The sequence below is a fragment of the Solanum pennellii genome, chromosome 5 (assembly GCF_001406875.1).
Source record: "Solanum pennellii chromosome 5, SPENNV200".
Taxonomy (NCBI): domain Eukaryota; kingdom Viridiplantae; phylum Streptophyta; class Magnoliopsida; order Solanales; family Solanaceae; genus Solanum; species Solanum pennellii.
This window is the reverse complement of record NC_028641.1, coordinates 5,222,658-5,234,520: the sequence shown is the minus strand read 5'-3', so window position 1 is coordinate 5,234,520 and position 11,863 is coordinate 5,222,658. Positions and strand designations below refer to the sequence as shown.

At 32.8% G+C, this 11,863-nt stretch overlaps 1 protein-coding gene and 1 pseudogene across 3 annotated transcripts; one reads left to right on the top strand and one right to left on the bottom strand.

Moving 5' to 3' along the window:
* Window positions 1–832: 832 nt before the first annotated feature.
* On the top strand, window positions 833–5,364 carry LOC107019795 (protein NSP-INTERACTING KINASE 1-like). Of its 3 annotated transcripts, none has more exons than XM_015220165.2 (11): window positions 833–1,243; window positions 1,863–1,992; window positions 2,121–2,192; window positions 2,278–2,421; window positions 2,515–2,586; window positions 2,821–2,880; window positions 2,975–3,075; window positions 3,288–3,437; window positions 3,537–3,878; window positions 4,026–4,405; window positions 4,595–5,364. In XM_015220165.2, exons 1-11 carry the CDS (start codon window positions 1,150–1,152, stop codon window positions 4,913–4,915), a joined length of 1,866 nt encoding a protein of 621 aa, XP_015075651.1. In that variant the 5' UTR covers window positions 833–1,149; the 3' UTR covers window positions 4,916–5,364. The 3 variants fall into 3 exon arrangements, with proteins under 3 accessions (XP_015075651.1, XP_015075653.2, XP_015075652.1); XM_015220167.2 differs by lacking the exon at window positions 833–1,243 and adding an exon at window positions 1,497–1,542; XM_015220166.2 differs by lacking the exon at window positions 833–1,243 and adding an exon at window positions 1,705–1,711.
* Window positions 5,365–6,197: 833 nt separating this feature from the next.
* Window positions 6,198–9,945, bottom strand: LOC107019224 (annotated as a pseudogene).
* Between the last annotated feature and the right edge of the window lie 1,918 nt (window positions 9,946–11,863).

Here is an 11,863-nt window from a genome sequence, read left to right as displayed (position 1 = left end):
TTTGAAAGTAATCGAAGATAGTCATTCACCTGAAATATGTCATCTCCTTTAGTTATATACATCATCCTCAATGAAAATATGTATTGATGTTCTGCAACATATTAAGACTAATTCGTATAATTAAAGAAGATGACATATTTTAAGTGATTAACAAATCTATATTTTAACAAAAACACATAATTTTTTCTAATCATTTGAATTGAAAATATCTAGAGAAAAACACTTTTTGTTATCATGTAATTAAATATTCAATAGGAACACGTCATAGTTTAAGTTGCGAAATAAAATTTGCTAACAAATTTAAAAATCTATCGATATATTTAGCAAAAATTTGTATGCCAAGCAAAAGATATTCTCTTTGGATATACTCAAAATAATAAATCAATCAATTCTTTTCCCTCTAATGAATTCATTGATTATTTTTCACATTTGTATCCTAGGGAAATACTATCTTATGATACTGAGAAATTATTATATTTTTAGTATATGTCTGCACATAAATCCATGAATTGTTTCTCCTAAAATAACAATTTTTTTTTTACAAAATTTCAGAGGGAATATTAGATTCCTTGTTTGTTTAATTTAAAGCAATCCCAATAAGCATGTCCTACTTACCTCAACTTACCACATGACCCACAAAAAGAATTTTTGCACAATAAAAATATTTAATAATATTTATCATTTTAGTGATTAACAGTCATATTCTCAAATACCCTTTAGCATTTCTTGAAAAAATAAAATTTTGAAAAAAAAATTCTTAACCAATGAATGATTAAAGGTATTTTTCTGTTTTTTCAATACCTTTATGAATTTTTCCTTTTTATATATTTGTTGTTTGCTTTACTGAACTAAAGTGGCTGGCATGTTGTTTTTGCTCTCACTTTTTTACCACCAAAAATCTCTGTTTATTTTTTTTTGTTTTTTTGAAAGAGTCTGACATAAAGCTGTTTGAAACTTTGAGTGAGTGAGTGAGTGTAAGTTTTCTGTAAAAATGAAGCAGCAAAGCATGAGGAATTGTACCATTTTCCAATGATTTGTTCTTTTTTATTTTTATTTTTTGAATAAAAACTAAGTCCCAAATTCTTCTTTTATAAAAAAAGATCTCATTTTTACTCTTTGTTAAGCTGTTTTCTTGAAGTTTTAAGACAAATGGAAACAAGAAGTGTTTTTGGTTTTGTGGTGTTGTTGAGTTTCTTGGTTTACTCTAATGCTATGCTTACTCCTGGTGGTGTTAATTATGAAGGTTAGTTCTTGTTTATTTTTAATAAAGATTGAAACTTTGAGACATTTTTGGAATGAGATTGATCATATTAGTAAATATCAAGAAGTTAAAAGTATTCTTATACTCTTGTAGGTGTTACTTATGAAGGTTAGTTTTTATAGTTTTTTTTTTTTTTCATAAAGATTAAAACTTTATGACTTTTTTGTTGAAATAATCATATGGGGTGTTTGAAAAATTTGAAAGGAATGAGATTTTGATCAAATTTTAGAAATTTCAAGAATTTAAAAATATGTTTTCCCCTGTTGGTGTTACTTATGAAGGTTAGTTTTTATGGTTTTTCTCATAAAGATTGAAACTTTATGTCTTTTTTGTTGAAATAATCATATGGGGTGTTTGAAAATTTTGAAGAGAATGTGATTTTGATCAAATTTTAGAAATTTCAAGAATTTTAAAAATATGGTTACTTCTGTTTTGGAGTTAATTATGAAGGTTAGTTCTCATAAAGATTGAAACTTTGGAACTTTTTTTGTGAAAAACTTATATGGGGTTTCTGATTTTTTTTGAAAAGGAATGAGATTTGAACAAATTAAAAAAATCTCATCTTTTTTTAACTTTGTTTTTTTATGTTGATTTTGGACAGTGCAAGCTTTAATGGAGATCAAGAACTCATTACATGATCCACTTGGTGTTTTGAATTGGGATGAAAGTTCTGTTGATCCATGTAGCTGGAATACGATCAGTTGTTCAAGTGATAAATTTGTCATTGGCTTGTAAGTATAACCGATTGTGCGGTATCTGCATTAGAATCCGACTAACAAAACCTTTAATATTCTTAATACTCGAAACCTCTAGTTAAGATGACACTCTAGTTTTCTGATTGTGTCTAAAAATTGTGCAGGGCTTGTCCAAGCCAAAGTTTGTCTGGGAAAATATCACCATACATTCATAACTTGACTCACTTGAATCTACTGTGAGTATTTTATATGATGAAAAAAATAATAAAATTTCAAATGATTGATTATTTGATTTATTACTTAAACTTTATTTTTTAACAGGCTTCTGCAGAGCAATAATATAACAGGACCAATTCCAACTGAACTTGGAATGCTTCAGAAACTTAATACAATTGATCTTTCTGATAATCAACTCACTGGGAAAATCCCTTCATCTTTAGCTCAATTGAAAAGCCTTCAATACTTGTAAGCAAAGAAAATTTTAATGATTTTTGATATAAAAATGAGTTCTTGATTTATAAAAGGCTAATGATTTTTTTTTTTTGGATTCTGTTATAGGAGACTAAACAATAATAGTCTTAGTGGAGCTGTTCCCTTGGAATTTTCCAATATGACTCAACTTACTCTTCTGTAAGTTCCTTAGCCTCATTTAGTTTTTTCATACTTGAAAGGGGAGTCTCGGAGCAACAGTAAACTTGTCTCCTTGTGAACTATATAGGTCACACGTTCGAGTCAGGGTTAGGCCTTTCCCCGAACCCTGCATGAACGTGGAACACTTTGTGCACCAGACTGTTGTTTTTTTCCTAATTGCTTGCTGTTTTCATGAGTATATGTTGATGGGATTCTTGTTTTTTTTTCTTCTAGAGACTTGTCTTTTAATAATTTGAGTGGTCCTGTGCCAAGGCTTCTAGCTAAAACATTCAAGTAAGTTTCTTGAACAATTCTTTGAATTCCATAATTTTTTTTCCCTTTGCTAAAGATTAGAGAAAATAAATCATTTTTTCTCTTATTGATGCAGCCTTTTGGGAAATCCTATTATATGTGCAACTGGAAAAGAACCAGAATGCAATGGGACAACAACATCCATGCCTTTGCCCTTCACTTTGAACAACTCACAAAGTAAGAATCTTGAATCAATTCTCCTAAGTATTTTTTCGAGCCAGCTTGTGTGTCCCTCGACTATTCCACAGATCTTGGTTGTTGTCAAGTCTCCTTCTTTCAAAGTCGTTATGATTAACTACAACTCTATTATAAGTATTCATCATGAAGTCTTGGATTGTATCTGTGTTGTCCTATTTACAACTGAAAAGTCTCTTGTTATAATATCTCAGATGCTCAGCCTTTTGGAAGATCTAAAACTCACAAAATTGCCTTAGCCTTTGGGACAAGTCTTGGATGCATCTGCCTACTAATTATTGGGTTTGGTATCTTTCTGTGGTGGAGACAAAAGCATAACAAGCAAATTTTCTTTGACATCAATGGTGAGTATGATATGCAGCTAAAGCCTATATTGCTCGAATCTCGAGATACTAATAATGTCATGCTTTAACTAAGAGGATCATGCTTGTTGGTAATTTCAGAACAACATCATGAACAAGTGTGTTTGGGAAACTTGAGGAGGTTCCAATTTAGGGAACTTCAAGTTGCCACAAACAACTTCAGTAACAAGAAGATACTGGGAAAAGGCGGTTTTGGAAACGTGTACAAAGGTTGTCTTAGTGATGGCACAATTGTTGCTGTAAAAAGGCTCAAAGATGGAAATGCAATCGGAGGAGACAAACAGTTCCAAACAGAAGTTGAAATGATCAGCTTGGCAGTGCATCGCAATCTCCTACGTTTGTATGGGTTCTCCATGACACCAACTGAAAGGCTTCTGGTTTATCCTTACATGTCTAATGGAAGCGTTGCTTCTCGTCTCAAAGGTAACAGAAAAGAAACACATTCTTAGAGACCTAAAGATTATGCAAGTGTCCTTAACGAGAGTATGCTTACCTGTGTGACTAGGATAGTCGAACTAGTGGATTCAGATATCTGATTGTCGATTTCTCTCTTTCTGTTGTTTCTTGCAGCCAAGCCACCATTGGACTGGACTACAAGAAAAAGAATTGCATTAGGAGCTGCGAGAGGTTTACTATATCTACATGAGCAGTGTGATCCAAAGATTATCCACAGGGATGTGAAGGCAGCAAACATATTGCTCGACGATGACTGTGAGGCTGTCGTGGGAGATTTTGGATTGGCAAAGCTATTGGATCATCGCGATTCACATGTCACAACTGCAGTTAGGGGAACAGTAGGACATATAGCTCCTGAGTATCTCTCTACAGGACAGTCCTCTGATAAAACAGATGTTTTCGGGTTTGGAATTCTCCTGCTAGAGTTGATATCTGGCCAGAGAGCTCTTGAATTTGGTAAAGCAGCAAATCAGAAAGGTGTTATGCTTGATTGGGTAAGTATTACACATTCCAATATGTGACAAAACCCTCCATCTCAATTTGTCTTACTTTTCTTTTTAGTCTGCTTAGACAAAAAGTTACCTATGACCATTCTATATCGAGTATGTTGACAAACAAAAAGAAACGGAGACTCTCTCAATTCTTGTTGGGGTTGACAATATCAATGTGCATATCTGTTGCAGGTGAAGAAGATTCACCTGGAGAAAAAGCTTGATTTGCTGGTGAGCAAGGACTTAAAGGACAAATATGATCGCATCGAGCTTGAGGAAATGGTACAAGTAGCTCTAATATGCACTCAGTATCACCCTAGTCATAGACCAAAAATGTCAGAAGTGGTAAGAATGCTCGAAGGAGACGGACTTGCAGAGAAATGGGAAGCTTCACAAAGAGCAGAATCTACGCGATGCAGAGCCAATGAGTTCTCGTCTTCAGAAAGATATTCTGATCTTACTGATGATTCTTCATTGCTTGTTCAAGCAATGGAATTATCAGGACCAAGGTGATGTAGATTATAAAAGATAGTTAATTAGATGAAACAAAAAAAGGGCATCTGAGATAGAATGCTCAAGTAATATTGGTGTATGTTATTGAGCTTGTTTTTTTGTTTTCTTTTATTAACCGAGAAGTCCTCGAGGGTCAATAGTGCACCGTTCATAACTCAGTGGATGATAGAACCGCCCCTTTACTCTTCTCCAGTTATATACCAGATGCGGTAGGGTTCAATTGAGCTTGTATATATATGATTATATGGAAGCTGCATAAAGGAATGAGATATGTTCTGACTGTATAGGAAAAAGACTGATGTATGCACAACTGACCCCTCACCCCTTTTTTTCCCTCTTCATGTTTTGAGTGATAATTTTTCTAGGATGTGAAATTGTAACTTTGAGCTTGTAAGAATAATATTGTTGAAATTCAATTTCAGCTTATAAATATGTATATTGTATCATAATTCTCAGAAAAATGTTGTTCAAAAGGATCATCTTTTCCATTCAAAAGGGATTTGATCAAATTTCATTCTTTCTCACTATTCAGAACAAGAAACATAAAAGCAGAGAGTTTGTGTTAACAATGAAGAATACAGTAAGTAAAGAAACAGAGAAGACGAAGAACCTGAGAGAAGATCACATTTAAAGTTTCATTTTTTTTTCCTTTTGCGAGTTTTATATGTAAATCGTCATGTGTTTTTCATTTTCTACCTAAAATTAGCCCGTGACAGTTCCAACTTCCAAAGCCATGTCTTATTTCATAGATGAATCAATAACAAGAATGTCATGCAAAATTTTTGTTAGTTCTGCAACTACAATGCTTCAACTCGCCCGGGGAAACTTAACACACAACATAATTTCGAAATAAACATTAACTCAAGAACCCCAAATTGAGTGATGCTTCTTCGTAAGGAAGGAACATGTCCAATATACTTCTCGGTTTAACTTGGACTAATCCCTTAACAACCCAGAAATATCCACTAACCAGACATAAAGTAAGTTTCCACTCGAATCTTCAACCTCGCCTAAAGTAACTTCGAAATAAACAACCAAAGTCTTAAATCATACACCATTCAATAAAAAACATGCAATGTAAAAGCCATCTCTGTTTCCAAACAGAGTATTCAAAACATTCATCCAGGTTCCGAATTCTATGTTTCCAAGCAGATAAAATCTTTATAGTACCTTAAAGCAAAGGCAAAACACAGCCTTACTACTCCATCAACCAAACGTCTCGTTTCTGTTTGTACTTCCAAAACATTTTAGCCAAAGATTAAGAAGGATTGTGATAACAATACTAATCAACAAGGTACACAACTTCTGCTTTAGATGATGCCCGTTGAAACTTTGTTATCTCCGCGAGTACGTTGAGAGATTTGTTAGTTTCCATTTGACGAGGCTTGATTACCATTTTCACCTGTGCTGGAGACTTTGCCAATAAAACCTTGATAAGCTGCATTTCAACCTCTCCTAATAGTACATCATAAAACTTAACTGTCCTCAGATGATTAAATGTGATATCCGAAAAGCTTGCAGGAATCTCATCAACAACCTCCTGGGGCACAGATTCGAAATAATCTCCATCACTAAGGATACATTCCTAAGAAGAATGAAGAAGAAAACTATCAAGTCATTACATACAAATATAAAAACATGGAAAAGCTAGAGAGAAAAATAAACATAAGTGACAACCTTAATTTCAATTTCTTCCAAATTTGGAGAGCTCCTCATCATGGAAAGAGCAAACGAAAGCTCAAAAAACTCTCCAAGAGTGATCCAAGAAATGAATAGGCGTTTCAGATAGTTAAGAACTGATGGAAGCCTGGTTGGTATAACTTTAGTTGATCCATTATCGACCTACAAATAAAATGACAAAAATCAGGATGACTGAAATTCCAAAAAAAAGTACAGATGAAAATGTATTACCATTAAGTAAAATGAAGAAACATTACCTCAAAAAGATCCCAGCTGAAACACTCGAGAGCAGGAATAGACGAAAAAATATTGACAAAATCATCTTCGTCCTCTAGAACTAATTCTCTAGGCGCATACAGAACATTGGAAAGAACAGGGACATTTTCAAGATGTATCAATTGTATATCGCCACGAAAGACAAATGACCTTAGCTTAGGAGCATTAATACTCATGAGGTACGAATTGTCTATGTCTTTTAGCACCAAATCCTCAAGCAACGAGCAATTTGAGATCAAACGTATCAGAAGATAACGTGACAAATTTCAATATTAGCCTAATCAACTTATTAAATCCCTTAAAGAAACATGGAAGTTGTATTTCACATTCCTTGAGATACAAATGCCTCAATGCTGAACAATTAAAAAAGAAGTTAGACAACCTGTATGGAGGATAAGTAAATGGAAGTTTAAGGACAAATGTTGAAGATGATTAGTGTCGAGGGAAAAAATCAACGATCAACATCAGGACACACTACTAGACTAATAATATTGAGGGTGACCTTCAATTTTATTCCTCTATGAAACCTGAGGAAACTATCTAGAATTGGAATAAATCCAATGGTAGGGGATGTCAAGTCCTCGGGTGTTTTCCACACTGTTTGATCAAACTTCACATGTGGAATTCTCCAGCAAATATGTTGCCAGTCCTTCGAAAGTGTACTAACTCTAACAACATCTCGAAAAGACAACCTACTTAGAATGTCATCGATTAAATAAATGTTAAGGTTGCTAAGTCGATCAGGAGAAGGTAAACTAAGTCCTTGTTCATCCGGAGGCATGACAATCTGTAGAAAGTAAACAAAAGTACGATAGGTAAGGTCAAAGTACACGCTACATGAACAACAAACAAAAATGTCACAACTCTAAGATTAAAAGAAAAGGTGCATAATAGGAGGCAAATGTAACCTTTTTCCATGTTTAAAAAATTCTAAAAGAAATTATTTGTAGTTGACATTTGCATTGATTTCTTTAAGCTGCAACTCTTGATGTAAATTTGTTTGGCTTAGGTTAAATCAAACACATACAAAGTATTTTTGTATAGAATTTGAAAAAAACTTAGATGTTTAAATTAGTGATGTTATACTTCTTGTACTAGAAATTTATAGTATTGAGTGCTTACATCAAAATACTAAAGGAATGACATGTGTTTGTTGTAACATTATAAATGAATAGATAATACTTAACACTTCCTTTAGCACTAAAAGTGTCATTTGGTAGTATATATAAAAATAGTTTGTATGAAATTTTAGTACAATGTTTGACCGTAAATTTAACTCTGGTACAACTAATACTAGTATTACAATTAACCTCTTTTGGCATATAAGACCCCAAACATTTGTTCTACGAGAAGCATAAAATATTAATTTAGTGAACTACACACTTAATTTCAATATTTTGGTGAAACATAAAAAAATACATCCTGAAATTTTAATTTATGTATAAGCTATTAATAAGAACACCAAAATCATGAGAAATGGTATTATTTTGTTAATTCAAATATTCATATCCAACCCCATAATCAAACCTAAAACCATCAAGACTTGAATGAGAAATCAGATTCCTATAAATTAAAAAAAAATATATTGATAGTTGAACAAGGTGATATTCATTATTCAAGGCTAAGCCATAAGTCCATATGCCTTTAATCTACGTTTTCTCAAGATAACATAATTAGAATTTCACAAATATATTACTTTTTCTTAATAGTGTAATTATTTGAAAAACTACAATCTTAAGGGAAACAAGTTTGAAATAACTTAATTTTGTTGCTACCACCACCATTACACAATGAATTTAGATACACCCATCATCAGAGTATATTTGTTGTTATTGTTGTTTTAATTAGGGTTTCTTCCGAGGTTGACTCAATGTCTTTAAAGATGAGGCATATGCCTTTAACCCCAAAATTGAAGGGCCTAATTTTTTAGTAATAATAAAATTATCTTAAGCTTTGTAGCAAAAAAAAGAAAGAATGTTTTAATTTGTTTAAGATTCTTTTTTATGGACTATTTTTTAAATTTAACTTTCACATGGTATGTTTAAGACCACAAGATCAATACATATATATATATATATATATATATACTTTAAGATCATAAAAAATAAAATCTTTTTTTATCAAAAAGAAAGAAATAACTTGAATCTCACATTGAAATAAAAGTAATCCAACTTATTTTTGACTTTAGACCACTAATTAGCTTGAGCCGTCACTGGGCTTACTTATCAATTATGTTTACTAACTAATGCTAAAATGTTCAATAAAGAAAGGACATATGTTGAATACTGATTAATTTTTTTCTTTCTTCATATTTTTTACTTGTTATTTACTTTCAACACTCTCTAAGCCACCTTAACACCAAAAAAGGTGTATTTATTTCATTTCAAAATAGTTCTAGGAGGTATTAGGACATATAAAGAAAATGTGTATTCTTAAAATTTCGACCATAGTTCAAGGGAGTACTTATGCCTTTTTTTCAAAAATAAAAAATAAAATAAATATTAACAAACTTGACAATGTTTTGTTAACCTCATGTTCAAATATTTTAATAATGACAACACTGACCAGGTTCTTGATGCAGGAAGTAAACAAGATACAACACAAGTACAAGGCTACAATTGGGATGCTCGCAGTGATTACACTAAGGATAGGCGCACCAGTTAAGAATGGAATGTAAATATTTGTTCAATCTGATCAAATCTCACAACATGTGAAATCAGAGCCGCATTCAAGGAAAATCAATCAAGGATATCGAAGATAAAATAAAGGGAAAATATTAAGGAAACATCATCATACCAATATTTACAAAGAGTACAAGATAAATCAACTTAAGGAAAGGATCAAATCACACACGACTATCAAGCCAAGACTCAAGATCCTCACGCAAGGAAAGAATTGATCTATCATGCACATATCTAATATGGACATGATTCAGCAGATCAATTACAAATGACTTAAGGATAAGATTAAAGATCCTTGATTCAAACACCCTTGGGTTTCTCATAAGAGGTTACACTATATAAAACCTCCTCTGCCAGTTGTGTGAAGCACACAACTGTTGGGCTATTGCCCATGTTCCAGCCAAAGGCCCATGGCCTAATCCTACTTGAAAAAAGATTGGAATTATACTCTTTATTTGGTTTCCAAATCGATTAGGTAAAAGATTGAAATTGTAATCCTATTTGTAGTTGGTTTTGACTTTGTAAGGAAAAGTACAACTCTATAAATAGAGGATAGTCTTGAGAGAATAATTCAATTGCTCATTGATATTATCTTTGAAAGTCATTAGAACATTAGAGAGGTTTTTGAGAGAGCTTTCAACAAGAGAAAAGAGAGAAGGAAAAAGGTTATTTTGCTGTAGTCTTTTTCTACGACCACCAATATTCAAATCTTGTTTCCCGATAACTAACCGTTGGATCATGCTGAAATTTGGACTGAGTGTTCCTGACATTTTGGTGGTTGATTTAAATGGTGGAGATCGAATTCGGAGGTCAGCCAGATCCTATTTTAGTTCTCGAACAGAAGCTGAGTTTAAGTGGTGTTTCTTTTTATTTATCTTTTGTTGGTGTAGCTACTGTTTGTTCTTTTTTTGGCACTTTTTGTGTAGTCATTAGAAGAATATTTTTAACCCTCTTATTGGTATAGTCAAGCAATTTGAATCTTGTTGATCCCGTGGTGGTTACCTTCGGTTTGAAGGGTTTTTCCACATTAAACTAGTGTTCTTTATTGTTAGATTTTCGGTTTCATCTTTTCGTCACAATAACTAGTATCAGAGCTAAAGTTATCTAAATGGAGGGGAATATGAGAAAGATTGTATATCTAAACGGAAGAAACTACAACATATAGAAAAGCAAGATGAAAGATCTATTATTCGTGAATAAGATGCATCTTTCGGTTTTTTTTACTCATAAACCCGAGAATGTGACCGATGAAAATTGGGAATTTGAGCACTAACAAGTATGTGGATATATAAGCCAATGGGTTGAAGATAATGTTTGTAACCATATTATGAATGAGACAAATGCTAGAACATTGTGGGAAAAGTTAATGACACTTTACGCTTCAAAAACTGGCAATAACAAGTTGTTCTTGTTAAAGAAATTGATGACCTTTAAATAGAAGGAGGGCAGTTCTATTCTCTATCATATAAATGATTTTCAGGGTATTCTTGATCAGCTATCAGGATGGGTGTTAATTTTGATGATTAAATACAAGGACTTTGGCTTCTTAATACTCTACCGGATTCTTGGGAAACTCTTCGTGTTTCTTTAACAAATTCTACCACTGGTTGAAAGGTGACTATGAAATATGCAAAGAGTGGTGTGTTGAATGAAGAGGTTAGAAGAAAATCTCAAGACATATCTTCACATTCAGATATTCTATATACAGAAGATCGAGGGATACATAAGACAAGAGACCCGAGGAGTAGAGGTAAAAGCAGAAGCAAATCAAAATTCAAGAATCCAAATATTATATGTTATAATTGTGGAAAGAAAGGACATTTTAAAAGATTTTGCAAACAATTGAAGCAAGATCTTAAAGAAGGGAAAAAGGAAAAAAACAATGAAAATAATGTTATTCCTGTTGTCCAAGATGACCTTCTCTTCGCTTGTGATAAGGACGTTATCAATTTTGTATCTCAAGATAAAAGTTTGATAGTTAACTCTGAGGTGTTAAAGTTGAGTAATGCTGGTGAGGTTAAGGTGTTCGGTATTGGCACTGTTTGTTTGAAAACCAATACTGGTTCAACGTTGATCCTTTAGAATGTCAAGCATGCTCCAGACATTCCCTTAAATTTGATCTCTGTAGGACAACTAGATGATGATAGCTATCATAATGACTTATTCAATGGACAATGGAAGCTCACCAAAGGCTCATTGATTTTAGCTCGAGGAAGAAAACATTCAAATTTATACGTGACACAAGGATCGATTCTTGGTGACTCTATATATTTGGTGTAGAGCGAGGCTTTATCAGAATTGTGGCATAAGA

What these genes read in the sequence shown, in the direction of transcription:
- LOC107019795 (XM_015220165.2), top strand. Translation starts at nt 1,150, where the DNA reads ATGGAAACAAGAAGTGTTTTTGGTTTTGTGGTGTTGTTGAGTTTCTTG. An exon ending in TGGTGGTGTTAATTATGAAG is followed by an intron (nt 1,244 to 1,862) that starts GTTAGTTCTTGT and finishes GATTTTGGACAG; the next exon opens with TGCAAGCTTTAATGGAGATC. An exon ending in TTGAAAAGCCTTCAATACTT is followed by an intron (nt 2,422 to 2,514) that starts GTAAGCAAAGAA and finishes ATTCTGTTATAG; the next exon opens with GAGACTAAACAATAATAGTC.